Genomic DNA, 27,002 nt, shown 5'->3' on the forward strand with positions numbered 1-27,002 from the left:
GCTGGGTGACCTAATCTTCAAAGCATCGCTTCTCTCTTACTCAGCAAACCAGAAACTTCTACTTCAGGATGCAAAGATTTGTTGTTTAATCTTATACATATATAGGAATAATATTCACAAGAAATGACCTAGATGTTTAGCATCTAAAGAGGCATTAGGTCTGTTTGCACCTGGTTTCAGATTAATTTCTGAACAAATAATGTTCTTTTAATTCCAGAGTGGACTAATTTGGCAACAATGCTTCGTTGTACTAGTAGTGGGCAGCAAAGGTTCAGTCTGGAAAGGTTGTTTATCGTCCTGTATGGCAGTTTTTGTACTGTACGATATCATTTCTCTTACTGTCAAATGAGAATTTTGCAAGCGGTAATGGTACCTTAACAGGTAAAGTAATATTCTGCTTTTTGCAAGGCTTAAAATGAGTTATAAAATTAACTGAGCTACTTTACATTACATGCGGCAATTTGTTACAATATGACTGTTTGTGCATTTGTCCAAGTAAGTGTGAAGGCGTACTTCACCATTTGCCTCTTCGTACTGTTCCCTCTACCTTAGTATACCCATTAAATGGATCATAACAGTCCTAATGTAGTGAAAACCAAGGCATGCTGCTGCTTGGTCTTTGTATGTTGTATTAGTAGAGTTGTACAACAATATGTACAAACTAGGAGAATTTAATGTCAAATCACTGCAACTCCTGTCTTACCCCCAGTACCTTTCTGCCCAAATTTACACCCAGTGAGTAAAATTTATCGCCACATTAGCTCAGGACTGAGTTTAGCCTGTTATTTCCTGAACTTGATTGTTTTGGCTTTAAAGCCACCATTAAAGCTGTCTAAATTAAACTGCTTGTGCTCCCTGTACCATAGGGGAAGAGCTGGTTCATTGTAATGGAGATTTCATTTCCTCTCTGTTGTGACAATGCAGTGAAACAATTCATTTCAACAGGCTTAATGGTATAGTATTGACTGAAGTTGTTCTGCAATTTTTAATAGCACTTAATCTTTAAGCAGATGTAATAAATGAGTTGTTATATAAAGGAGTAATGTCTGCGTTTAACATGGTGCAGTATGTCTTTTTGTAAAGCACTAAGGGAGAAAAGTGAAATACCCCCCCACCCCCCCCACCCCACCCCCCCATCATCTACAGGCAGAGGAGAGCTATGGAAAAGCTATGTTACAACTCTAAAGCCAAACAAACTGTTGCTTGTGCCTACATCCTAACCTGATGCTTTTCCATTCAAGTACATAAAAATCTTCAGAACTTTCAAGTAAAAGGTCAAATTCATCCAAGAAGGTTTTTTGCTGCTATTCAGAAATTGATCACTTGTAAAAATTGCTGTTTTCTAGGTCTTTTGTATTGTCATAACGTACAGAATGAAAGATTGCAAGATGCTTTGTAGTATTGATCATTGTCTTTCAAGAGCCAACTGATTTTTTTGTTAAAGCTAAAGTTGATGGTTCTTAAAAACAACCCCAACTTTAAAGATATAATAAATTGTTCTGATATACTGTTGTACTTCAAAGTCTGCACAGCCTAAGACTGCAGTCTCATGCAAAGTGGGCTCTAGACAACCTCAGACAAAAGCACCCAGCTTCCGTGCTAGAGAGGGCTGGAAGGTAGAACTCGGCCTCCTGAATTTCTCAAAATCACTGGAAATTTCTTTTCCAGAATGGGGCTGTTTAATCAGACTCCAAATATTTAATCATTTGCTGTTTTCCACTCCATTGCAGTGCTTTGGTTTATGAATATGCTACTAAGTGATTTGCTGGGGAATTTTAGAATAACTGTTTTTGTTGTGTGGTAGCCTGTGTTAGTATGTTAATTCTTGGGTTTTTTTTAGTGAAGTTTGAGAGTCAAATCCATTCTTCAGATTAATCCAATTCTGACCTTTATATTGCACTATTTTGTGGTGACTGGGGTCTAAAAATTGATTCAATCAGAAGGTACAACACTAGACTAACTGCTACAATAATTGTATGGTGATTAGTTGAAATGCATCTTCTTACAATGTCTTTCCCCATATTTTTCTTGCAGCTGAACGAGATATCAACGTTTTCTGTGGAGTACAGACAATTACTATGAAGATAAATTTTTGCACAGTTCTTTTCTCTGGTTATTCTGAGACAGATCTGGCACTGAATGGGAAACATGGGGATGCCCACTGCAGGGGTTTCATCAATAACAACACCTTTCCAGCAGTGGTTATTTTCATCATCAATCTGAGTACTTTGGAATCCTGTGGAAACACTTTAGTGGTAAGACAAAGTCAAAGTGAACTTGTAGCTTGGCTGTTTATGCATAGGATCAAGTGAATGGCTTTGACAGCGTTGTATTTCTTACAGATAATGTTTACTTTGTCTTGCCCAGTTAGCAATATATTGCACACATCAAAGAATGCCAGAGAAAGTTGGTTATTTATAATCTTGATTACTAATGAGAAAATGTAGTGGGACACACAATTTGTCCTCTGATTAGAAAGTATATTTGTAATTATTTTTTTTCCAGTGGAAAAATTAGATTTTTCCAAGCCACTTTAAAAACTCTTGCTGAACATGCCTTAAGTTTTGCTGAAACTTTTAAAATACCTTCTTGGAAAATGGAAGTAAAAGATTTTTAAAGTGGGTTAGACAAGAGTTATAGTCTGGTACCTGCTTCTGTGCTCTCATATGAGAGAGGCTTGTTGACTGATCTTACATGTTTTCTGATAAGGCGATGACTTCAGGCTGAATGTCACAGGGGAGATAGTCTGTCCAGAGAGTCCAACCCACAGTAAACAGTTCTGCTTCCATGAGGTGTTGCACTTTCTTGGAAGATCTCAGCTCAATGTGGAACTGCCTGGCAACAACCTGAAATTTTCAAGCAAATTTTGAATGTTTGATACACACACACACACAAAGAATGGCTAACATAAGCATTCAATTAATGACAAAAAAGTCAAGATGTGGGACTGAAGTTCAGATTTGTATGTTCAACTCAGATCTCTTAGTGCATGGACACTCTGTGCTACGGTGCTTTGCCTGGTGGTGTGACTTCAGTGTCTACGTTTTATGTTGCTGTTTCATTTACAGATAATTAACATCTTTGTACAGCTAATGACTAAATCTAATCCTTAGCAGTGGGTGAGTTTTTGGACCCAGAATCTGATCCAGGAGCTGACTTCGAAGTCTGTTTTGTACCGGTATAATTTCATTTTTTCAATGAAGCTATCTCACTCTGAATGGGGATAGAGGGGAAAGGCAGGTCTCAAACATTCTAAAGGGAGAGGATAGTTGTATCATTTATGTGTATATCATACTGTATAAGCAGTGATGACTTGTATCAAATTATTAACACCTTACAAAACCAAGTGTAAAATGTATTCTTTTTAAGGCTTATAGTCTATCTGGAATTTATGCTTGCACTTGGTGATACCTGTCAGTTTTTATAACAACCCCCCTGCTTTGTTGCTAATAATTTTTGTGAAACTGGGCTGAAATGTTTGATATGCTCTGTGACCTGTTTGCCTCAGGCTTTTCTTTTAAAATTTCAATGAAAACCAGTTCAGCAAGTTCAAGATTCTCATTTCCCATTTTCCCTGCAAAGCTGTAGCACCTCCATGACTTGCAGTAGAAGAATTGCCTGCCAGGAAATTACTTCTTTCTGTTCTCATGCAGTTGGTCACATTGTAAACATCCTGAACTTGCTATTTGATTATAATTGTAGGAGCTTGATGTTTAAAAAAAACCCAACTCAAACCCCAGTCTGCTAAGTCCAAATAATTGGAGTTCCCCATGAAGCCCCCAACAAGGCTGCACAGGGTACAAAGGCAAAGTAGTAGCTGCTAAAAATATAACCTAAAATTCCCCTCATCCTCTCTGTTTATGCATGCTATGTCACAAACAAAGCGGACAGAGGAGCAGGGAGGGTTTCCTATCACATTCTCCACACTGGAGTAGTACATTTGCATATGTTTCTTGTCTGTGTTTCACAGAAAAAATCTTTAAACTCATTTTCAATGAAAATAAAGACAATGACAACAGTTCAGGCAGAACTCAGGTAAAACCAGGTCTGTCTGTAATATGGCAGATGCAACTTTTTTTTGGGGGGGGGGGGGTGGTGAGGAAGTTAAACAGAGGTGTAGTTGGCTCTACTACCTTAGTTCTCTAGCCTATGTTTTTTAGGCAAGGAGTAGATCCTAGGACATTCGATCTTCATAGTTTTCCTGCCATTTAACAAATGATTAGGTATACTGTTGGCAAGGTACATGGCTGCATCTATCTTCTAGTTGTTTTTTTCTGTAGCCAGAGAAATCAAAAGACGTGCTGTGTACTTAGTGCAAAATGTTACAACTCATGCACAAGGATGATTCTTCCATAATGAAATACCTTTTTAAGAAACTGTGTATTCTAAAGCTATCGAAAGCATCCGTTTTGCTAATAGAGTTACACAAAATAAATGTTTCAGTGGAAGTCCAGTGCCATGTTACTTTGCCTTATTGTGTACATTCTAACTGAGACAGTAATTTGTGAAACTTACCTGCTGTTTTCATACCACCCTCTTATTCAGATCAGTAGCTACAGATAGAGTGGAGGTGGACTGCTACCAAGAGGAAAGACTGTCCTCCATTTTTCTGGAGAGCTGCATGTTATTGCTGGCTCTCCACACTCTGAGCCTGAGCAACACAGGATAGCACGTGTCCAGGAACTGAATTAAGGTTGCACTGGCATTAAGGCTGTATTACTTTTCAGCTCTTGCATTTCTGACAGTGCTTCTTTGCACACAGTTTACAGTTTAGATTTAGAGATGTGTAATGTAAATGAACACAGACTCAAAGTTCAGCTGTTTGGCTTGTATCTGCTTATACAGTACATTGGTTTTGATGTGTCAAAACCAAAGCTCAAGAGTGTCAGAGTATTGTTTCCATGAATGAAATTGCTTGTGTATTGGCTTTATTATTGTATATGGAAGCTTATTTTAAGCTAATATTTTTTAACTGTAATAGAAAATTTCCTTCAGATTTTCCCAGTAAGTCATATGAATTCCCCGGGAATGCTCAGAATAAAAGTACCTACAAAAAAAATGCTTCCAGGATTAATCAGGTTTTTTCAAGTGTTGCTCAGGTCTGTGTTTTGAGAACAGGAATATCACTTGTGAACTGTATATGCATGATTTTGAGGAAGTGAAAAACAGAACACAGAGAACATATCATTAAACTAAATTAATTTTTTAAAGGATTTTCTGAAGATATTTCTGGGTAAATAATGGGCTAAAGCATGAGTGTCCTTAGGTATTTTTTGTCCCAGTTAATTTTCTGATAATAGTTGTTTTCTGTCTCCCTCAATAGGTATCCTCAGCTCGAGGTATCAATGCTTATGGAAATACCTCAGTGGTACAGATAGGTAATGTTTCAGGCTATATTGATACGCCAGACCCACCAACGATTATCAGCTATTTGCCTGGACTTCTGTACAAATTTAGCTGTAGCTATCCATTGGAGTACTTGGTTAACAATACTCAGCTTGCTTCGTAAGTGTGCTTTCACTTCTATATGTTTTATTCCCATGTTTATGTAAGCACACATATATGTGTACATATGCATGTACAACTAAATATATGCATGCCATAGCAGTATTGTCAACATAGTAATTTTTTAGCTGTGCAAAAGTGAAGGGAAAGGAAAAAACACTGAATGAAGAAGTGATGCAAAGGAAAAGAAAATTCTGTAGCATCATTGTATGATATAACATAGTTTATGAAGAGCTGCCTTTATGAAGAGAGCCTTAGAAAGTGTAAAATTTCCCTTAAGATTCAGTGTTCTGATGACAAAATGATAGCAGCAAAAAAAAAAAAAAATCTTCATGAACTAGTTTGTGAGCATGTCAATATCATAGAATCATAGAATGGTTTGAGTTGGAAGGGACCTTAAAGACCATCTGGTTCCACCCCCCTGCCATGGGCAGGGACACCTTCCACTAGCCCAGGTTGCTCAAAGCCCCGTCCAGCCTGGCCTGGAACACTGCCAGGGAGGGGGCAGCCACAGCTGCTCTGGGCAACCTCTGCCACTGTCTCACCACCCTCACAGGGAAGAATTTTTCCTCATCTCTAATCTAAATCTACCCTTTTCCAGTTTAAAACCATCACCCCTTGTCCTATCCGTACACCTATGATCAAGGGTCCCTCCCCACCTTTCCTGTAGCCCCCTTTCAGTACTGGGAGGCCGCTATAAGGTCTCCCTGGAGCCTTCTCTTCTCCAGGCTGAACACCCCCAACTCTCTCATCCTGTCCACACAGGGGAGGTGCTCCAGCCCCCCCAGCATCTTTGTGGCCTACTTTGGACCCACTCAAGCAGATCTGTGTCCTTCTGATATTGGTGCCCCCAGAGATGGGCACAGCACTGCAGGTGGGGTCTCACGAGAGCAGAGTAGAGGGAGAGAATCCCCTCCCTCGACCTGCTGCCCACACTGCTCTGGGTGCAGACCAGGACATGGTTGGCTTTCTGGGCTTGGAGCATACATTGCTGGCTCATAGTCAGTTTTCCATCCACTAATACTCCCAAGTCCTTCTCAGCAGGGCTTCTTGCAGTCCACTCATTGCCCAGCCTGTATTTGTGCTTGGAATATAGAGCAAGAGAAAATATTTCCATGAGTAAACCTTGTACCTCATGAAAAGTGGGTTCCTTTTTGTCACTTTGCCTCTCTGCTAATTATTTTTGACTCATTTTTTCAACAGTATCCATTACTTTCTGCATAGTTAAGGTTCTGTCAGTGTTTCCGCTGTAAATTCCTCTTTCTGAAGTTTATAACCCAAATACATAAATTAACTCCTTGTGATAAGACTCATTGAGTTTTTTAATGATTAAAAAAAAACCAACCCACGCTGAAGTATATAAACAGATAAATAAGATATCTTTCTTCATGATGGTTTTTGGTTTCTGGTTATGTTGTAGGTCATCAGCTGCTATTTCTGTAAGAGAGAACAATGGTACATTTATCAGCACTTTGAATTTGTTGCTTTACAATGTGAGTATAAAACAGTAGTATGACCTGAACTAAATTAATCTCTGCACTATGTGGGTACAAGATGGATTAGAAGAACAAAATATGTGCTCCTCTTCATTATTTGCTATTCCCTTTCCGTTCCTCCCAGGAGCAAGGCATTTCATCAGGCATCTTTCATCTCTGAGTTCCCTTGTCCTTTTTGTTTGCATATGCCTGTTGTCTTGTATTCACATGTCTTTGAGGACATACACAGTCTTTTTGTCCTGTATTTATACAGTTCCTCAATTTACAGCTCTGGCTTCCAGTTTGTGGTGCCACATGACTAATCGACTGTAGTAATTACAATCATACTCCAGAGTGCACACTTGTGTTTGCATTTATTATGTTTATGCATGTGCATACATATTACTCGGTGTGTATATGTACATTGCACTGATACAGAGAGTACTCTGTAAAATTCTGTAAAAATATTCCAGACCTGTTCCCTTAGCAATAAACTGTAGCACTTTTGCTGGGGTATTTTTATTTTCAAGCCTCATCAGAGTGTTTTGGGCATCTGTAACTATAATGAGGGATGTGGGATTTGTTCCAAATCTATAGCCCATTGCACTTGTTGCCTCATTGTTTGGACTTTCAAGATTTTAAGGGTTAATAATTTGAACAGCTTTCAACTAACACTTCTTCCATATGTTTTAGATGATTTAACTTGAATATGCATTATTGTAAAAGCTTTTACTACGTAAATATGGATGGCAACAGTAAAACATGAAAAATGCACAGACCTCTACTTAACATTAATCCCTGAGATGGTATTTTTGTGTTGATTAAAACTTTTATTCATACATTTTAAATACCTGATTTAAATATCAATTTTTCAATCTATCAAGCATCATTTTTGTAAATTATGAATCCAATTTTTTTGCATTATTATTCATGCCATCATGATGCTGAGTTATAATTCATGCAACTGATTTAAAAGTCAATGCTTTATGCTTTGAACATAATGAGCTATAAATATTGTAACAGGACATTTTCCAACGGCATGCTTTAAAAAAAATCATGTTTGCTCGACAGAGCAGAGCTCCAGATAACAACCTATGATCTGTTAAAATGAAGATTATACTTCTCTCATTTTTAAATAAACCTGTGACCAAAAAGATGGGGCAGGGTGAGGGTAACCAAATTTCTCAGTTAGGACAAGCATTGCCCACCACATGGTTGCTGCCTTTCAGGGCTCAGTTCTGCAAACAGCCAGGTATAAATGCTATTGATGCTCAGACTGAGCACATGTTTTCCACAGGCCAAGATGGGCTTTCATCCTGTGAAACATCATATGAGTTGACCATGGACAGTGGTGACTTATCCTTCTGATTTCAGTTGTATTACTCTAGTGAGTAGCACTAGACTGAATAATACTGCTAAGACTGGCAGACTGAAGTGGTAGATAGGCCCTTCTGGTTCATGTCCTAGGGCTGGGTGTACACACAGGCAGCTTGTGCATTGCCTGCAGTCTGTCTGGTTGGGAGTGCTGCTTGGGACACCCTTGGTCTTGTGAGCTCTGATTCTCTGGGCTCACTTGATCCCTGTTAGAGAGTTCTGGTTTTGGGAGGGGCCTCCAGGCCCCTTGTCCACCCTTGGTATTCGTGAGGGGTTGTGTACCGATGTGACTCTTGACTGTGAGCAGCTGTATTTCCAAACTTTAGCTGCAGTGTTATTTCCTAATATTGACTCTTCATCTTCTCAGCTCACCACCATCTTCCCTCACAAGGTGATGTTTACATTTATTTGTGGTGTTAGCACATGTTATTGTGAGGAGAGACAAGAGGAGGTGTCATGATAGGGTCAGAGTTTAATAGCAAAATGTTTAATGGGCTTGCACACAACCTAAGTGGCTATGTGCTTTTAGGCCTTCCTGTAACTTTCTGTCTAAATGAATAAAAACTATTTTTTAAGAAAAAAAGAACTACTATGGAACGTAATAGTGAGGGACTTACTATAGACTTTTTAATCAGTTGCAAAATATGACAAAGCTACCTATTAGAGAAATATGAAATTAATTTTAAAGGTCTCAAATTTACCTGATCTCACTTGAATGAATCTTCAAGGACTTGCTCTGTGTGTGTCACAGAGCTGGTCTGTGTATGCATGTGTACCTCCCAATCTCTGCAGCACTGGAGGCCTTAATATTTGGCATGCTGTGAAATTTGGAATTGTTCCTTTTGAAAAAATACTTTTATGTTTGTGCTTAATCCTTCTTGTTGCTGTCAGCTGCTGCTCTTGGACTTGCCTGCCACACTGAACCCAGTCAAAATTCTGTTTTACAAATTTTTTCTTATGTATTGAGTGTTTTGACCTCTCTCAAGAGGTGTTGATATGCTTTCTGGATTACCACTTATTTGACATAGGTGATGTTACCAGTAAGTGCAGTTTGATATGCTGAATTAACGTCTGTCACTCAGATATATTTCATGGCTTTGTTGCCAAAGTGACATTAATGGCTCAGCCTCTGAACAAGAAACCAATAGAACGGCTATATCTATGTAGTAGTATATGAGGAATTTCCAACTTTTATGTTATATACAGGCTTCTTGAAACAGCTTTTTTTTTTTTTTTCCAAATATTAGAATTTAAATGAAAATGTTTGTTACTTGTAGCCCTCAGCAAGCCAACTTCCATAGAAACTACACTTTGCATAATGGAAAGTGTCTGTTCTCCCAGACAACAGCTTAAGATATATAAAACCTGGTGGCATTGCTATCTCCACTAAATCGAATAACCTTAACAACGTTTCCTGGGAAGGGGTACACTGTGGCAACTCAGTTAAACTCCTCCTTTAGAAAACCACAGTACCTGCTGTGTTTGCCTGTAGGTGATGGGAGACTTACTGAGGTGTCAATGAATGATACCTTTTCTTCAATCACTTCATAAAATCGTAAATAGATTCTCCAAAATAGATGCATAGGAAAAGGCCCGTCAAGCATTGTTCATCTTTACAGACAAACCTGTAGTAAAATGCTCTGGCACTGCTTTTTGCTTTTTCCCTTATGGAGGACAAAGTAAATGACTGTCCTGCATAGAAAAGTCAGAAAAATGCTCAGTCTGAGGATGCAGATGGGTTGTTACAGTGGGATTTCTGGTACACTGAGGCAATGTTTGTTTTTCAGGATTCAACCTACAGCCAACAGCTCCTTATTCCAAGTACAGGTTTACCTTTGAAAACCAAAATATATGCAGCTGTAAGAGCAACCAACCTTGATGGCAGGTACCATAAAGGATGCTATTTCTTGTCTTACTTGCTGTTCAGCTTTTGGTGTTGCAAATTTTTCTGATTTAGAAGCAATGTCTTTCCTCATAGCCTTTTGTATGTCAGAATAATGGTTGGTGTTTGATAATCACTGCCCTCAGCTGGAGGCTATCAGGTCCTTGATGGTGAATACATATCTTGCTGCTGTCCTCATGAAAGTTTTCCCGAGTATACTTTAAATTCTATATTGTTGTTATTTAAGAAAAGGCATCTCTAAGATCAAGTGAGAAACTTTGGGGCTTTCAAAATTGGGATGGTTTTGATTTCTAGTCCTATGTGGCCATAGCCTCTGAGAGGAGGTATACAACATGTGTTGGTATGGTGTTTGACTTGCGTGAAACCAAGTGATTTGATTTATACAATTCTGCTGCTATGCTGTGCTGTTTAGTTTTGTAAGTAGTGGGAAGAAACAGGTGATGTGCTGGGAATGCAGGATGATTTGTACGTAACCTGTTAAATACAGTGACTCAGCTTCAATGTAGCAGCCTGCATTATCAGTTTGTATGCTTGCCTGTGCTGCCTTTTAATCTTATCTCACTCTACACCCCTGCTCTTACATTGCCATTTCCCCTCATCTATCACTTTCCTCCCTGTGCAGGTGGAATGTTTTGATGGACTACTGTTACACCACGCCATCTGGTAATCCTAGCGATGATATTCGATATGATCTTTTTTTCAGGTAGGTCCTAAGCAAACCCAGTGTTTTGTGGGTCCTTCCTTTAAAAAACAGTTATAAATCTTTCTAGTAGTGGTGTTCTAAACTGCCTGGAAAGCCTGAGCAATATTAGTAGGCAGCACTGAAGACGAGGCTTACAGATAACATGTCAGGACTTACCTTGTTTGTGAACATAAACATAGAAGCAAGTGTGAAGGGGTAATAATTCTGAAGGTAGGGAAACATATATCCAAAATGGCTCTACTAGAGATACCATAAACACCCAAACTGAATTACTAAACTGGCCTTTGTTTTACCAAAGGTACCCTTTTAGTGAATGACAGTGATATAAAACATCATAGACTGCAGTTCAAGAAAGCAGTTAAGCAAATGATGAAAGATAAATAGATGCTTCTGCTTCTGCTCCCAGTAATAACATTTATTTGAATTGGAACTTTGAAAAACATCTTGGAAGTCTCTCAGATTAAATCTTACCAGTGATGATTGCCGAAGAGATACGGTCTTCATTTGGAGTTACCTGTCTATACCAGTTAGCATACCTGTTTACTTTTTACTTCAGATCTCAGATTTCTTTGGGCACTGGAATTGGTTATAGCTGTGATGTTGCAAACCAAAGCATAATGTTTTTGTAGGAATGCATTTCAGCACAGGACTGTGCAGCCTAACAGGCAGATGTGGCTGCTGGTGTTGCACATTAGGGCACTGTGTTCTTTTCCAAGGAGCTAAAGCACTGAACTTGCTGCTTAAGCTATCTTATTCTCAGCTAAGAGCTTCAAAATGCTAATATAACTGCTCATCCTGGTTTTAATCTTCTCTACAAAAACTAGCTGTGACAAGGACCCACAGACAACTATAATTGAAAATGGCAAGAGCCAAATGGGCCGGTTTTCCTTTGAGGTGTTTCGCTTTGTGAAGCACAAGAACCAGAAGATGTCTACGGTCTTCCTTCACTGTGTAACAAAGCTGTGCAGAGCAGATGATTGTCCCTTTCTTGTGCCAGTAAGTTTCAGTGGACGGAAGTTGCTATTAATTAGCTGGATATAAAATAGGCACACTGGAGTTATTCTGCATACAAATGCTATAGAAGTTTGGATGGCACAGAACGAAGGTGACTTGTGGAGTCTGAAGTAAGAATGTTTTCTGTGTCTGAGGCAATGTGAAACAAATGATGAAGAACAGGACAATGAACAGGTCATCAGGAGATAGAACAAAACTAGACCTGCAAAACAGAGCTTGCAGAATACATGAGAAATGACCTCTTTGCCTTTTGGTTCATAATTAATTTCTTAAAAGTAACAACTCTGAAACAGATACAGAGCTGATATTCTTAGTATGGCATCTAAGAAACAAGGTATCCACAATCAGTGGATCAATAGAAATATCTTAGAATAGAATTTATGGAAAAATTAAAGCTATAGTAAGTGCTGTTATACTGACAAGGAATATTTGAAAAAGTTTCTGATAGTGAAGAAAAAAATCTACTACATCCCTTATAGTTTATTACCACCTCCCTTATAGTTTGGACACTGCTGTTTTGTTGAAGTTCATGAAATTGTGTCAATGCAAAAATTATTTAATTTTAGGAGTGTCAGGAACAACAAATATATTTTGGAAATTGAAACATTTAAATAAATATATAAACACAGAATATTCTGTGATGTCTTCACAACGCAGTATTTTTTCCTCTTGAATGACATTCCAATTAGAATTTTAAAATGCTATCAGTTCAGTATACCTCTGACATTTTGTACATTATTTTATACTTTTATGTTACACTTTTAAATAATTCATTGTTTCTATTGGATTTATGTTCTGAGGTTTTTGAAGTTATTTCACAAGAAGCTGAAATTAAAGCAGTGCTCTTGGCTGAAGCATACCTGAGTACCCAAGATTAAAGTAGATTATAAATTAAAGATGTTAAAGGTGGATTCCAGATGACAGAGTGCTGGGGATTGTTTTAGTGTGGGTCATTGCTATTTAGAACTCCATGGAAAATGTGCGAACTCTAACTCGAGAAGCTTACTAGAATAGGGATTGTAGCATGTTGTCTATCCCTAGACAAGCAAAACACATTTGTTGGGGAAAACTGTCTGTAAACAAAGCTTTGGGAAATTAACTACTGAAAATTTAATATACTATAAGATGGATCTTGTACAAAACAGCAATGGAGTTCTGTAAACGAAGTGAGGCAAAATACAATGGGAAGCCAGGCATTTATAAGATAGACTTCTAGGGAATATTGCATCTGGTTTTATTGCAAAGTAATTTAATGCATACTAAGAAATAAAATCAAAGTTGTAGTATTGCTTATAAAAGAGTTTACATTAAAGCAGGAAGCCCAGAATGGCAATAATTCCATTCCACTCTGAAACTGTGATTGTTTTGATTAACCACTCAGATTTGCAGTAACAGAGAAAGAAGAGACGCTGGTGGGAGGACAACTTGGATCCCTCAGAGCACCTCTGGCAATGCTGTAATCTCTGCTGGACCCATCATTACAAGGAGTGGTAGGCATGAGCAAACTTTTCCTATGGACTGCATAAATTTCACAAACCTGGGGAAATGTCTTGCAGTTTAATATAAATTTGCAGTGACTTAGAGAAAGGGTGGATTCTCCATGAGTTTGCTGGGTATTTTTTTCCCTACCATTGGAGTCTTTGGTAGAAATTTTGAGCTAGTATTCCTGTTCAGCATTCACATGCTTCCTCCCTAACACAGCAGAATCACTGTGGGATACAGTTATGTGTATAAAGCCATTATAAAAGCCCAAGATCAGGGGGTTGATTTCTTTTTTTTTGGTCAGATTTTACTGAAGATAATAGAATGTAAGGTACTGTGTACAGTGTTGCAATTTAATTTGGACAGCTAATGAATATTCACTGTCACTTTCTATTCATCGTTTCTTCCAGCTTCACCTGTGGGTTTTTATCTAAGTGTTGCATAAAATTAATACATGCTATGCTTAGCCTTCAGCTATAAGAAAGAAAGAAGACAAAAACATTGTAAATTCTAAAAAGAGTGGGCTAAAAAGAGTGGGCCTTTAAATCCGGGGTCCAATTCCATGATTTTCATTTTTATTGCCAAAGTTGTGGTTTTTAGGGGGTTTGTTTGGTTTTGTTGTTTTGTTTTTTTGTGTTGTTTTTTTTTTTTTTTTTTTAAAAAAAAGCATCTTTAAATACAACCTGCAGTCTTTGAAAATAATATATGTGATTGCTGTCGACAAAATAATAAAAATAAAATACTTGAAAAAATTTAAGAAATTCTGTCTATAGATATTTATAAGTAGTTGCAGATAAGCAACTGATTTCAGCAGTCTTAGATTTTAGGAAGCTGAGAGCAGAACTGAATCCTGTCTGTGAAAAATAATTGAAACACTTGAGAATAAAATCCTTCTTCAAGTGCAAGGTTGTTGTGCCCACATATACAGAGAGAACTGACCCTCCAGAATAGGGAACCTTTTTTAGACCATTTTTAGAACAAATACCCTCAGTTATAAGCAACATTTTTGCAATGAAAGTGAGGACTTTTTTTAAACCGTGACTGTGTATTATGCTGCTATCTGATTAATCAAGAACAAGTGAAAAGAACTATCTTCAAAGTTTCATACATGAGTACTTAGGGGAAATGAATGACAGATTTGCTCAGACAAAGAAGTATGCTAGAGAAATGCTACCTTTGACGAAGAATAGAAGCTAGATAAATCTTGTTATGTGAGCAACCCCGATTAGGTAATATAGCTTATGATTCAAATGCTGTGAATGCTATTTTGACAAATAGAAAAAAATAATTAAAAAAGATACTCATCAGTTACCTTTAAATACTGCATAGCTTCAAGCAAACAAAAATATGTCCACAGGCATTTAATGGCCCCAAAGAAAGGATAAATGATTTATAATTTCTTGACCACTGTTGAAGTGTTTTTAAAGAAAAACATGAACAACGCTTTTTTCACTTTTTTAAGTGTCTCCTACTTAAGATATGTGGCTAAAGCTTTTTAGTTTATACATATTTCTGCATCTCCATAGTATACTTTTGGAGCATCCCACTCCTGCTGACAGAAGGATGGTTTGATGGGAAGTACTCTGAAAAAAAATGGGATTCAGTTCTGAACTCTGCCATGAATTTCCTGAGTGGCAGTGGGCAAGTCACTTAATCTGACTTGCACTACGCTTCTTCTGGAGCAGAAAGAGAGAATTAGTGTTTCCTCCCACTGTCCCTTCCCGCTGTGAAAGTAAGAGCGTTAAAAATGTGATTCATGAATAATATGGTCAAGGGAAAAAAGGGAGGAAGGTCATGAGAGAATTTAAACAGAACGGTCTGGTTTTAGATGAGGAGCGCTGGCTGACTCTGCAGTGCTGCACAGAGGTGCTTATGCTGCTTTTGAGGGCAGCTCTGGTCCAGCTTTAGTAGAGGTACAATTGTACAGAGCCCATCAGTCCTGCTGCTCGTGCCTCACCATAGGATGTATGCCAGTGTTAGTTCTTCACTTGCATGGATGTGCAGCCTCCCACTTCCCCCATTTAGGTTGGTGCTGCATCTGCCCCTGGGCACTTTGGTGTCTGGAGAGGCACCTCAGGTGAGCCAGGTCTCCCCGTTACTCTAGGCACTGGTTGTTCTGGTAACAGAGCTGTTTATGCAGTTACCTTGATAGGACCCGAATTGTGCTACTGCAAATGAGCAACGGTCCTTCTCCTGTATATTTCTGAACCCGTATATCTAACATTTTGTTCTTTTCAGAGAAACTTTATTCTTGTTTGTTAATCCAAAATAAGTTGTTACAGGAGGCATACACAGAAGAAAATGTTTTAGTCTCTGTGTATAGAAACAAAGCAGGTACCTACTGGTGAAGGTGAAATTGTGTAGCTTTTGATGGATGTCTCACTTAAACTTAGAAGACAGCTGCTCAAAACAAATGTATACATGAGCTGTGCTTACAAGTTACACAAAAAGAAGCAAAATTAGTGACAAGAAATGTAGTTCTGAGATGGACAATGGTAAGAAAGTAAAAACTGAAGACAAAATAGAAATGTTTCTTGGAATATAATGCCACTGTGTAACTGTCAAGAGAAAAATGAGCATGGAGAAAGGTCATTTTTGTAATCATCTATGGTCACTGATGTATTTTTTCTTTGAAAACACAGATTATTTTTTTTCCTATAGAGATTGGTGAATGGACTTCTGTGTAATATTGTGCTTAGGATTGTATTCTTACTGAGAGAGAGAATAGAACTGGCTGCCTTTTCAATTAAGATGATCCTGCATTAAGGTGTTGGGGTTTTTTTGTGACAGAATACTAAGTAACTTTGTAGTGGTGTACTCACAGTAAAAATGAAGCAATGTCATTTAATGAACCTTGTTTTCCTTATTCTACCAGGGATGCTAAAAGCTACTAGTCAGTGTTGCAAGTATAGCTGATGTGTTTTGAAAATAAAGCTAGTACTATTGGCTTTTGTGTTGCAAGGAAGGGAGGAGGTAGGCAGAGATATTTGTAAAATATAATGCATCCTGTTTTTATTTTATACAGATGAGACGCCAACGAACAATTCACAGCTTGGTAAGTTAATCAGAACTCCAAGAAACATAACAGAGGTTTTATGAGTGAAACAGAACTGAGGAGATGAACCATTTTGATTGAGCTCTTTGCACTGAGCTGGAATGTTTTTTCTTTTTTGGCTTTTTTTTTTTTTTTTTTTTGGTCATTTAAATGTGTCAATACTGACATGCTGTAAAGAAAGCAATTGCTGGATCTGGAATGCTCAGTTTAATTTGTGTACCCAGCCCTGCCAGCATAGCAACTTCTAATTCCTGTGTTAGAGCTGAAATGAAAATCTGCTGCTATGACATATGAGGGTGAGGGAACATTGCAACTGCCAGATGCAAAATCAGACTTAAGCAGTAAAATTTGCTCATACCATGCAGGAGTGGAGTAGCAAAATGCTTGTTATGGTGCAGCCCAGCTCAGCTCACAGCTTAAAATCAGAAGAGCTCTGCCTCAGCTCCTGTTCTCCTGCCATTTAACCACACAAAGAGCCTGTGGGAAGCTTGAATAGAATTTGTGGTCTGCTAGAGTAGTGAAGGAAATAGGCTGCAGGAGAGATCAAGTCTCTAAGTTTTAGGGTGCTTCTCCTTTGGGCACACTTGGAGGACTTGTTTCAGCCTGTTACTGTTCTCTACTGGTAACAAGGACTAGCTAATGACTAAGAAAGGATGGTCAAGGTAACGAGGCTGTCCATTGAGCCATTCTACCTCTTACTTGTTCGTAACAGGACTGAGTGGCACAAAAAACCTACCCTGTCCTCTGAACTCTAATGCTATTTTTTTTCCTTCTTTTGTCAACTTAGACCACATAAAAGCAGCTACCTTTCTTGGTAGCAGCTACCTACCTGGAATGGAAATGAAGTTCTCCCTGTAATGAATTGCTCCCTGGTGTGTTCCTACGCATGGATATAATAAAAATAGTAATAATAAAAAGCAAATTCTTCGTTTGCTACACACAGCTTGCTGTGTTAATGGCTGCTACCTTTCCTTCCCATCCAATGAAAGCAGCAGCCCTCCCTCTCTTTCCATCCCAGAGCAACATCCTTTCCTGTGCCTGTTACTGTCCCAGTGGAGAGTGCAGAGGTAGAGCAGGGTGGGACTACTGCTGCAGTGGAGACAAGACAAATTCGGTCAGAAGGCAGCAGAACGTTGAGAAGGGGAGAGAAACCTGATCAACAGAGCTGACTTTTTTCAGCTTTGGTGATGAGGGAGTGACTGATGATGTTTGAGGGCAGGTGGTTGCTTTTGGAAGGAGCAGTCTGGTTTCCCATGTAGAAGCTGTGTTGTCATTTCACCTCACTCTCCAGCACTGGTAATGGCAAACACAGCTCTTAGGCAAACACGCATTGGTGCTTTGGATAGCACCTACCACTCAAATGTTTTTTTCCCTCCTGCTGGAAAAGATGGTACGGGCTGGATGTGTGTGCTTCAGTATGAAGGAACTGGTCCATGAACAGCCTGTTGAGCTACACTAAATAGTAAATATGTTACCTCTTCTACCTGAGAATTGATAAATGTGGTAAGAAGCCTTTCATGAAGGCATACAAAGAAGCTTAGAGTAGCTCAGGTATCTGGTGCCAGATATGTCTATTAAGGATTTATATACACTTTGAATTCAGATGTGGACAATGCTATCAGCAAAGAAATCCTTTCATTAACTTGATTAGGCCACAAATTTGTATATCTCTGCTTTGATAGTTCTTGAATAAATGATAGTCTTGCCTTAAATAGCACGGTTCAAGGTTGGTCACTAGCATATGAGGGATTATGCCTTAGAAGTTTCTTTACTGTCTCTATCCCCCAGCATGATGCGTATTGAAAGAGCTAATAACTATTTCCAGAGTATACTTAGATAAGCTTTATCCAAGTAGACAGGTTCTTATTCTGAAATATCAGTTTTAGTCCCTTCATTGCAATTATTCTGTGTACAGGGTGTTGTAATGGAAAGACAGAAGTGGTTGGCACTGCTGAGAGATTGTAACCAGGTCTTACTTGTTTTCCTTGCAGCTCATCCAAACGGACCTCCTTTCCAGCTGAACGCAGTCACCAGTACACTGATTTCAGGCGTTGTGATCCTAGGAATCACAAGCATTTTCTTTTTCTTATGTTCCCTAACTCTTCTGCACAGAAAGTGGCCCAACAGTTCAGTCCTGAGTGGCATCCGAAATCCAGTTTTCAACTGAAAGTGATTTACTTGCACTTTTTCTTTGGGGTTGCCTTTTTTTGTCCATGAAATATGATTCCATTAAAAAGTAATATTAAGGCAACGCTCCAGCTGTATCCAGCTTCTATTCCAGCTATTCTATATTTGCAGATTTGCTAGATGTTATTGTGTAGGTAAGCAGCAGTGATATTAGGTAACAATCCTAGAAAACCATGAGAATCTCAATTGTGTTTGTGGTCAGACTGTATGACATTATGCCCATGGGTGTGCTGACAACAGAACTTGTGTCTCCAGCTTCCCAGTAAAGTCTCAAAGCTGAAGATGCTGAAGGTGGAAATCTTTCCAAGTATGCCGCTCTTAATGCAAAACCTGACACATTCAGAAACTTTAAGTTCGTAAACACCTACTAAAATAAGGATCACTTCTATTTTGTCATGGTATTTTTCACAAACATGAAAAAAATCCCCAATTTTGTCTCAGGAGGAACTTTTTTTTTTATCTCTCCTGGCTAAAAATAACCCTGGAGAGACTTAAAATAAGTGACTTTTGCTTATCATTCATTTGGAAATGTTTTCTTAGATTTATCTTCTGTTCAGTTGTGGTGATATCGTGTGAAGGACATAATTTTGCTGGGTGTCTTTGAATCAAATAGCTTAGGTCAAACTGCAGTTGGTCCCAGGGAACAATGCCACAGTTCTTGAGATGGAAAACTTTTTCCAGCAAAATCACTGAATGAGAATTAGTGAGAGCTTTAAATCTAACTAATGTTCAGCAGAAAGTTAATTCTGTACAGAATTGCCACATCTGCAGCCTTCAGTCAAATTGTAACCCCAGGAACTGCTCCAAGGGGAAATATGTTCCTTTCCCCCCTGATTCCTTGAACAGGCAAGCTGATACAAAGGAGTGATGCCCAAACTTTTCTCATACAAAATTATTTTTGGAGCGCAATTTGGCAGTTGAGTAAAACTCTCATTAATATCCTAATTTGTAAGGGCCAATTTTGCCCCATGGGTTTTGCAGTTCTCATATAAGTCTTTCTACATGAAGAGTGGTAAATCAATGCTTACTTCTTTACCGGATTTTCCACATGGATTAGACTTCTTCACTGCATGGATGAGGGGAAGAGGGCAGCTAGGAGAATAACAGGCCACAAGCAGTACCATACTGATGACTCGAGTTAATCTGATAAATATCAGACTTATCTGAAGTGAGTGTGAGTGATCAGGTGCCCTCAAACAGGAGCAGAGGGCAGTGGCATAGCTGTGTAGAATAGACAACAATGCTGGCTCTAGAGAGGCCGCTGTAGACACAACATATATTAAGCTGGACTGGATAGACAGTTGGGATTTTGGTCACACATACAGCATTTAAATTTCACTTTTCATGTACTGTACATATTGGCCTAGAAACACCTCAGTGATATTTATCATCATCCTGTGTTAACCATGTCTGTGTTTTCATTGATGTGACACAACTGGCTAATGATCAGGGCTTTTTGGCTCTCAAGGCTAAAGACAAACACAGACTTGTTCTCAGTTTTCTCTGATCCTGCAAATGCTGTATAAAGGCCTGTTGTTTGCAAAGTCCAACGTGCTGTAGTGTGGTATCCCTAACAACCAATACTGTGCCTGTTTTCCTCCAGTCTTAATACCTCAGAAACATTTTTGCACTTCAGGGGTTAGGTCTGATGGCATGTAAAACATGATTGTTTAATAAAATTGTTTGAAACATTTCAGAATGGATGCTTTGACTCAACTGTTTTCCTCCCCATGTCGAAGTCCTAGTTTTGCATGTGCTTTTAGTGACCTCATTCTACAAAGATGAAAATGGGACATGCTTTTTAAACTCAATTTGATAAGAACTTTCAATATATAGGATAAGTTAATGTAAATATAGCTTTACTGGCCTTTAAAGGACAACAATAAACTCTGGAGATTTATATCCCAATCTGGGGATAATTTATTTTAACTTACTCATAAAGGCAACCACAGAAATTCCATTAACGTAATTACTACTTCATAACCAAAAGCTTTAGCTGAAAGTTTTCAGTGGAGATAGTCATTACTATCCTTAGTAACTTGTTTCAACAGTTAATTGCTGTCTTCAGTACTTTTTAAAAAGACTGTTTCTAATGTGAATGTGCCCAGCTTAATTTGCCAGCCATTGGAAACTGTTGTGCTTTTTTCTGCTAGACTGAGGGAGACCCTTTTCTATCAAAAATCTCACATTTGATTAAGACCACAGGGTAAAAAAAGTGTAGTGAATGGCGTTGAAAAAAAAAAAAAAAAAAAAAGCTGCTGATATCATAGTTGTCCTATTTCAATTTCTCTGTATTTTGGGAAGACAGATTGTTGCTTTTATATATAAAAAAGTAATTTACAGTAATTAACAAAGACTCATTGACCAAACTTTTTGAGGCTTGGACAGCCTATTACAAAAATGAAGTTGTTTCCCAGTAATGTAATATACAAAATGTTTCTTATGTTAGTTAAAATTTCTGGAGTGGTTTGCTTTTGTGAAGAATCAGATAAGATGATGTTCTTTGTGTAACTTTTCCTCATATGAAAATTATTAGGCCCACACTAGTTAAGTTAGTGAACAGAGTTCCCACAGTCATCTGTAGGAGTCATTACTGAACTTGCTATGGACTGAATGCATTTGTCTCCATCATTCATTAATGAGATAAATACCTGTTCCTCCATGGTAAAGCACCGTGGAGAGTCACAGGTGAAAAATGATATCTAAAATCAAGCTTATTCATTTGTGGATCTGACATGAGAATTCTTTATGAATGATTTTTAGGGGACATGAAAACTTGAGTCAGGCTGCCCAAATATTTTTAGCAGGGGAGAGGACTGACTGTATTTGTTAAAATATCCCCATCCTCGTTTGTTTGAAAGTATATAGGTATTCATGAACACGTGGAGGCCATAACTCATGACCTCACAAGTTGCAAGAAACAGATTAGGTAGAAATTGGGTGAATGTGCATGGAGGTTACACCCTACTTTTTGAAGGGCAGGATACTAGGTGAGAAGGAAGGGGGAATGGTTTGAAAACATAAATTACATACAATGGGCAGGCACTTCTGGCACTCAAGATACCAAGTTTTAAATGGAGCAGTGAATTAAGATGACACTATGTACTTTGGATGAAGGATCTCTGGCCAGATACATAATAGGGGTCTCACAGGTGTTAAGTGAAACAATTACTAAAAGAATAGTGGCTCTGCTAATAAAATCACTTCTATTAGGGGTGCCCATTACATGTGTTTAAATGCTCTTTTTGCACAAAATTCAGGTTTCTGTAGGTAAGCACAGTGTACTGAAACATTTGCAGGTCTGTGACCCCATTGGGGGGCAGACAGGAAAGAAACTGAGTGAGACTTTAAGGCTAGGTCTAAATCCAGTAGAACTTAATAAATCTATAAAGAGGTGAAGACACTTCCTGGCTTCCTGTCTGTGGAAGAAATAAATGGCAAATACAACTGGAGCTGTGCACACTAGTGCTTGGGATAAGTTCAGCTGATATTTGAGGAACAGGCAAGGGAACCTGGAAGTAAATCACATTTCCCACCTCATTTGGCAGGTAGTATTTTTTACTCTTGATACCTCTCAGGCTCTGTAAATATGCCAGAAGAATCAACTTTGCCCCATTATAATCTGCTCTTCATCTGGAGGAGATATAGGCAGGAGTATCATGATGAACTAGGAAATGTCCCAAGTGTGGCAAATGGATCCTTCCTCAGGTTACTCCAAGGTTTTATTTCAGTGCCACTTGGACCTTTCCCATGCTTTTCAGGAAGAAAGAGGTAGGATGGAGGTGGAAGAGTCAGCAGAGAGTAGCTCTGTTCAGTCATCAGTGGCTGGACTGGCTGTTCGATACACTGACGGTTTCAGGATTATATCATGGCTCTTTGCCTTAATGTCTCTTTTGAAAAGTTTTGATCACTTTTCTGTTATTCACTAGTTATTTAACTCTTTCCTAGTAGTCTTTAAAAGGATATCTTTGTACAATTAGGAAGCACATCCTTGAGATAGTGAAATTGAAAATGTAAGGCAGAAAAGTTGAGTGACTTATCTTGCGAAGAAGGTAAACTAATTACTGTTGGCAAATTGAGGAGGGATGCTGGCCAGCCAGTTTTCAAATGTTCATACTATAGTTATAACCTCTGCTTTTGGACTTCAGGGTATAGTGTGAAAAGTACTTATGTGCTACACCAGGATCCACAGCAGTCCCTGTAACCAAGAAATACCATTTAAAAATACCTCAAATATTTTGCAAGCTTACTTGCGATCCCCTGCTAAAAGGGGAAATCTTCAGCGCCTTGGACTGATAAGATGGTGGTGGTGGTTCTAGATGTACGGTATCCTGAGCAGGCATCGCATTCGCTGTTTACATCCTGAACTGGCTTGCCTATGTTTAGACTCTAGGTCTCTGAGGTGAATTTATTGAACTTGCTTGTTTTGCGTAAACAAAATAAAAGATAAAAAAAAAGTCTTGCTTTGGCTTGTTTTCAACCCCTTTCCTTGGACTGGAGATTAAGTTGAGAGAGGCCTTGTGTTCTGGCCCATCAAGATGGAGAGGCTGAATGATGTCCATTAGAGATGCAGAGTGGGTGAGGCAATATCTGCTCTTGTGACTCTTTTCCCTGTGGTGCTTTAATCCCTTGTCTCTTGATTCAAGCTGACGTCTGCTTCTATTGTCAATTTTATTATTCTTAGGAGGTGGTAACATCTGTCTGCTCAGCAGCTGTTTTGAGGGGCAGACATAGTTTTAGTGGGGCTTTTAAAACTTTTTTAGAACACAGATTTTTTTTTTTTTAACCTCATGGAGAGGAATTAGTGAACTGTGTTGATCAGTGTGATCACAGGTTACTTTATATAGTAGATATTCCTGATTTATTTTTTCCTCTCCAGACTGTAGTGAATAAAAATAACAATGCTGTTAATTCAAATGTTAGTTGTAAATGAATGTAATGGCAAAAGTTCAGTGTGGGATCTGTGCTGGATGATTCATTTGGTGCGTATGAGCGTGCACATTCACCAGGTGTGTATTCTGCACAGGCTTCCACTGATTCTGGAGCCTCTGACTTGTCAGGAGGTATGTACTTGCTGTGTACGTACAGTTACTATCTTGCTTTCAGAGTCAAACCCTGCTTCTGGATGTCAGGGGCTGCACAGATGAGTCAGTGCCATGTGACGGAGTAATGCCTACGGGGCTGCACTCCCTCTCCTCCAAACACCTACCCATGGGGGTACCCTTTGTCATCGCAGCACTGCAGCTAGTATGGCCAGAGCCCTGAAAGGGTTGACCAGGACAGTTGCTCCCAGTCAGGCTCATCGCTGTTTCCTGGTGCCTCCTAGGCTGTGGGTCTGACTCTGGCAGTGCTCTGCACATGCTTTGGAACTTGGCAAAGCAAGAGCATGGCCTTGGCAATGCTTTGGCTGTTTGCTTATGTTGCTGCACACTGATATTGCTGAGCAGCTTGTTCATGTGAACTCCACACAGACTTGCTCTAGTGGGAACACTGATTAAGTACACCAACAGAAGTGTATGAATTAGTGGGAAGTCACTGACTGACTCTCTGGATAATTGTGTTTGCTTCCACAAGCGCAGGCAGAGCAGAGAGAGGGGGAGGTGGCAGCTCTATGGCCTCAGGTGCGAAGGCAGCAGCCCCTGCAGAATGTCCTGTTGAGACATCAGGTTGCAAGGAGGAGGCACAGCTTTATTCCCTATCTGCAGTCGCACAGGTTTCGAAGGCTAGTGAACGTGTTACGTTGCAGGAGTTGGTAACACTTTATGGTATCTATGGGGCAGCCACATGTCTGTTCTTGGCCTGGTACACTCCAGGGCAGTTAGTGCATAATGAGGGCTCCATAGTATAAACCAGGCAGGACTGGGTCATCCTAGGGAAATCTGCTTTGGTACTGAGCCTGCAACAAGATCACAAGTGGACAGAGTGAAAACTTGAGCACTTGCGTCCTTTCCTCTTGTACATATCGCTTCTGCAGCAGGAATGGGCTTTTTGTTGGGTGACACTTTGACGTTCTCAACAGTCAGCTGGGAAAATCTTTTATCAGTGCTTGCAGAGGATTGCACCGGTACACCACGCAAATCAGAACCTCTCCCTGTGACTCTTTATTAAACTAATTGTGCTTAATAAAGGTGTTTCTGGTCTGTCAGGCTAAACCTGTGGGTGTGGCTTGTGTCTTGGCTCTTAAATTAGACATGTTTTGAGTATGGGGCGAATTTCCATGAGCTCCTGATGGTACTTTGTCTTTTCTTAGTATTTTTCAGCTCTGCAAGTTCTTTAAGCAGATTACGTTCTCTCTAGACTGAACAAACTCCATTCCCTCAGACTTTCCTCACAGGGCAACAGCTTCATCCTCTGAAAATCTTGGTGGCTCTCCACCAGATTTATTCCCGTTTATTGATGTCTTCCTTCCATTTGAGGGACCAAAAAAGGATACAGTATCTAGCTGCGGTGTTGAGTAGTGGGGAATAATTGCATCCCTCCCTCTACTGGCCGTGCTCCTGTCCATGCAGCCCAGGACACTGTTGACCTGCCTTGCTGCCAGGGCAAACTGCTGGCTCCTGCACTCCCTTCTGTCCACCAAGATCCCCAAATCCTTTCCAGTGGAGCTGCTCCCCAACCGGTCAGTCCTCAGGCTGTGTCACTGCAGGGATTATTCCCACCCAGATACAGGACTTCGCAGTTGTTGAATTTTTTCTAGATTCCTGTCAGCCCATTCCTCCAGCCTGACCCAGTTTCTCTGACTGGCAACCCTGCTCTTTAGTGTATTAGCTGATCCCACTAATTTTCTGTCATCTGCATACTTGACATGGTTCACGGTCACCTTCTCCAGGTCATTGATGAAGGCATTAAATAGGACAGGTCCCAAGTAGACTCCTGTGGTAGTCCATTTTTTGCTGGTATCCTGGTAGACAATGACACATTAGCCACTGCTCTATGAACTCAATTATCCAAAAAATTTTTACCATCTAGCTGTTCACCTATTCAGACTATAATGCTCTAACTGGGCTGGAAGAATGCTGTGGAGACCATGCGGAAACCTTGCTGAAGTTGAGGTGAATGATGCATGCTGTGCACTCAGTTATAGATTCAGTCATTTTATCAGGTTGGTCAAGCACCATTTTAGCCTTGGTAAATCCATGCTTGCTTTTTCCAATCACCACCACCTCCTCTGTGGGCCCAGAAATGTGTTCCAAGAGCACTTGCTGCATGATTGCTCCAAATGCCAAAGAGCACTTGGGATTCAACCCAGGAGGCTGAGTGTTGCCGCCTGCCAAGTAGCTATGAAGCGCGTGGATGAAGTCTGTTTCCCATTCACCAGTCATCACACTGACTTGAAGTCACTACTGTTCCTCCATTTGTTTAACTGAAAGAGATTGTTGCTGTTATTTCAGGCTTCATGTTCTGCTAATCATGTATGATAGGGACAATGATGATGCTACACAGTGAAGCTTGGTTTATTTATTTTTAATCAGGAAACTACATCAAAAATCTAATCCTGACAGAAGGCTAATGTTACAAAGTAAAGCACTAAGAAGCTATGCTCAAGCATGGTGTGTTTTCTTGGAAAGGCTCTCATTTTCCATGGAGCCGTGCTTTGTGAGGCACCGGATGAACAGTGAATTAGGGTAGTTTCCAACGATGGATGAAAAGGAAGTTACTGCCCAGTGGAACCCTGTCTCCTTTACTGAAGGAGTTAGTTTCCAGTGAATGAGGCAGGGAAGTGGTTTAAGAGATGATAGTCGCATGATTAAGCTGGTTGATTCTGGTCTGCCAACTTAGTGAGTCTGGGTCAGTCTCTTGCTGGATATGGCTGGGTTGAATTGACAGATTAAATTGAGGTCATGCTCTGTACCTTAATTCTTCATTTTCTCCCCTCATCCTGTCTGCTCAAACCAAAGCCTTAATCCTTGGCATTGTTCCTGGTACATCTTTCCACTGCTGTGGGTGTCTGATGTTATTTTGACCTTGCCAGCTTCTTTAGGACTCCTTGGCACTGTTACCTCTGTGCTGTCCCATGAACATAATTCTTGCTGCTCCCTGGGTGGGTGGGCGCCTGCCTGCTCTTGTGCCTGACCTCGACCTGCCTTGCTGCAACTCTTCTGCTTCTGTCCCGCCAGCGTGGCTTAACCCTAAACTGTGACCATGTGGGAGCTGTGTCAGTGCTACCCACACTGTGCTTCTGATTCTGAGTACCAATACCCTCCCTCCGACCGTGGGGGTGGTTAAGCCAAACTTCTCTTAGGTGGCTGTTGCCTTCTCAGTTTCTATTTACCTGAGATAGGGAACATGGGACCTCTGGTTACA

The 27,002-nt window shown here is 39.7% G+C and overlaps 1 protein-coding gene across 1 annotated transcript in view; it reads left to right on the forward strand.

The window, feature by feature from the left end:
* ZPLD1 (zona pellucida like domain containing 1) overlaps nt 1-18,793 on the forward strand; it is a 155,101-nt gene extending 136,308 nt beyond the window's left edge. The window contains exons 3-11 of the mRNA XM_074928351.1: nt 2,035-2,255; nt 5,324-5,505; nt 6,926-6,998; nt 10,142-10,239; nt 10,880-10,960; nt 11,785-11,956; nt 13,356-13,464; nt 16,482-16,511; nt 18,503-18,793. Of these exons, the coding sequence (XP_074784452.1) occupies nt 2,035-2,255; nt 5,324-5,505; nt 6,926-6,998; nt 10,142-10,239; nt 10,880-10,960; nt 11,785-11,956; nt 13,356-13,464; nt 16,482-16,511; nt 18,503-18,678 (1,142 nt within the window). The 3' untranslated portion in view covers nt 18,679-18,793. The remainder of the gene's footprint in view (nt 1-2,034; nt 2,256-5,323; nt 5,506-6,925; nt 6,999-10,141; nt 10,240-10,879; nt 10,961-11,784; nt 11,957-13,355; nt 13,465-16,481; nt 16,512-18,502) is intronic.
* The last annotated feature ends 8,209 nt before the right edge of the window (nt 18,794-27,002 follow it).

The sequence above is a fragment of the Athene noctua genome, chromosome 1, assembly GCF_965140245.1.
Source record: "Athene noctua chromosome 1, bAthNoc1.hap1.1, whole genome shotgun sequence".
Lineage (NCBI taxonomy): Eukaryota > Metazoa > Chordata > Aves > Strigiformes > Strigidae > Athene > Athene noctua.